The sequence below is a fragment of the Mus caroli genome, chromosome 10 (assembly GCF_900094665.2).
Source record: "Mus caroli chromosome 10, CAROLI_EIJ_v1.1, whole genome shotgun sequence".
Lineage (NCBI taxonomy): Eukaryota > Metazoa > Chordata > Mammalia > Rodentia > Muridae > Mus > Mus caroli.
Window position 1 is genome coordinate 119592781 of NC_034579.1, and position 2138 is coordinate 119594918.

At 49.4% G+C, this 2138-nt stretch overlaps 1 protein-coding gene across 1 annotated transcript in view; it reads right to left on the reverse strand.

Moving 5' to 3' along the window:
- Kif5a (kinesin family member 5A) overlaps positions 1 to 2138 on the reverse strand; it is a 38291-nt gene that overhangs the window by 14161 nt on the left and 21992 nt on the right. Inside the window, exons 11-12 of the mRNA XM_021173508.2 lie at positions 1820 to 1968; positions 1155 to 1330 (exon numbers count right to left, since the gene is read on the reverse strand). Coding sequence (XP_021029167.1) covers positions 1155 to 1330; positions 1820 to 1968 — 325 coding nt within the window. The remainder of the gene's footprint in view (positions 1 to 1154; positions 1331 to 1819; positions 1969 to 2138) is intronic.

Genomic DNA, 2138 nt, shown 5'->3' on the forward strand with positions numbered 1-2138 from the left:
GAGTGCTCTGGCATTGGAATGACAGATGGTTGTGAGTCCTCTTGTGGGTGCTTGGAATCACACCTGGGGTCTCTGGATGAGCAGACAGTAATACTCTTTTTTTTTTAATTTATGGTTTTTCTTTTCTTTTTTCTTTTTTTTAAGATTTATTTATTTATTATATGTAAGTACACTGTAGCTGTCTTCAGACACTCCAGAAGAGGGCGCCAAATCTCGTTAAGGATGGTTGTGAGCCACCATGTGGTTGCTGGGATTTGAACTCTGGACCTTTGGAAGAGCAGTCAGGTGCTCTTACCCACTGAGCCATCTCACCAGCCCCGCAGCCAGTGTTCTTAACCCCCGAGCCGTCTCTCCAGTCGGAAAGCTTATGCATAATAACCAAATCCACTTTGAAAAATGGCCTGGATATCTATTTGAAAAAAATTTTTTTCCAGACAGGGTGTCCAGGCTGGCCTCAAACTTCCTATGTATCTGGGGATTGCCTTGAGCTAGCCCCCAGTGCTAGGAGTACAGGCGTGTGCCTCCATGTAATGTGCCTGGCATGACACGCTGCTGGGGACTGAGCCAAAGCTTTGTGCATCCCAGGCAGGCACTCCACCAAGTGAACTAGCTCCAAACAGACATGTTTATGAAGAATCGTTAATGGGGCGGAAAACCACTTGTAATGTGATGCTACCTAAAAGACTGGAGTCCATCAGGGTGGCCGCACTGGTAACCCCAGCACCAAGGAGGCTGAGGCAGGAGAATCAAGAGTTTGAGGCTCACCTAAAATGTGAGACCATCTAAAAGAAAGCTATTAGGTGCAAATGACTCCAACTGTATATATACCTCAGCTGCACGATACACGAAGAGGAGTTAAACATTAAGTGTTGTCTCTACGTGATAATGACCAGTATTATTCATGTTCTTCTATTTTTAAAACTCATTTTCCACATCATCATGGTTATACAAACCAACTTTTAGACCAGCTACAGTGTGCGTGGACTTGAGTGGTATGTGCACAGGGAAGTCAGAAGCACTTGTGGGCGTCACTTCTCTCCTTTCACCAGGTGGGGCCCTGGATGCAATTCAGGTCATCAGGCCTGGCAGCAGAATGGCCCAAGCTCTGTGACCTCGCATGTCAGCCTTCCGCTCCCTGCACAATGCGGACTCACCTTGTCATCAAGCTGCTTGTAGAGACGGCGGATCTCTTCCTCATATTTCTGCCTTTCCTCAGGTGCGATGCGCACCACAATGGATGAGTTGTCATTCACAGGGGTCTCCTCGCAGAGCTCAGCTCCCAGAGCTGAGTCCTCTCCAGCCAGGCGCTCAGTCTCAGGCACATTCTCTCCTGACAGACGGACAGGAGAGGAAAGACCGTGTGGATGTTAAAATCATCAACCCCACAGTATCTAGCAACAGTATCTAGCGTCACCTATGCGACAAACCTCTGGATGTCTAAGAGGGAGTTTCCAGACTGAGTTAGTTCAAGTGAGCAGATCCACCTTAAATGTGGGCAGCACAGGGCAGATCCACCTTAAATGTGGGCAGCTTCCTGACTGCAGCTGCCTCTTGCTCCTGCCACCACACCTTTCCCTGTACTCTCAGACTGTGAGCCAGCGTAGACACTTTCATCCCTGAATTGCTATAGCTAGGTGTCATGTCACGGCAGCAGGGCAAGTGGCCTGAGTCCACCCTGGCGACTCCCCAGAGCCAGGATCTCCAGGCCCTCAGGCTCCGTTCCCACAGCCTTGCTTCCAGAGGTTGCTGGCCTTAAACACTCCTAGACAGGGCTGTCCCGAAGCCACTGTCCCTCACTCCCATGGGATCCCGCTCTAACCATTGCGCCACCGGCTAAGCTCAGCCTCCAGCTTCGCAATTGTCTCCTTCTGGGCCTTGGTCTTCTCCTTCTCCTTCTCATACTTCTTCTTCCATTGCTCAGCAGTCAACTCCAGATTCACTGAGGCAGTGTTCTTGATGGTCTTCGCCCTGAGCAGAGAGAAAAACAAAGGTGAGACTCCAGCCAGTCCTTGGTGATATGGTGTGTGTGTCTATGTGTACCTGTGTGTGTGTGTCTATGTGTGTATGTGTACCTGTGTGTGTGTCTATGTGTGTATGTGTACCTGTGTGTGTGTCTATGTGTGTATGTGTACCTGTGT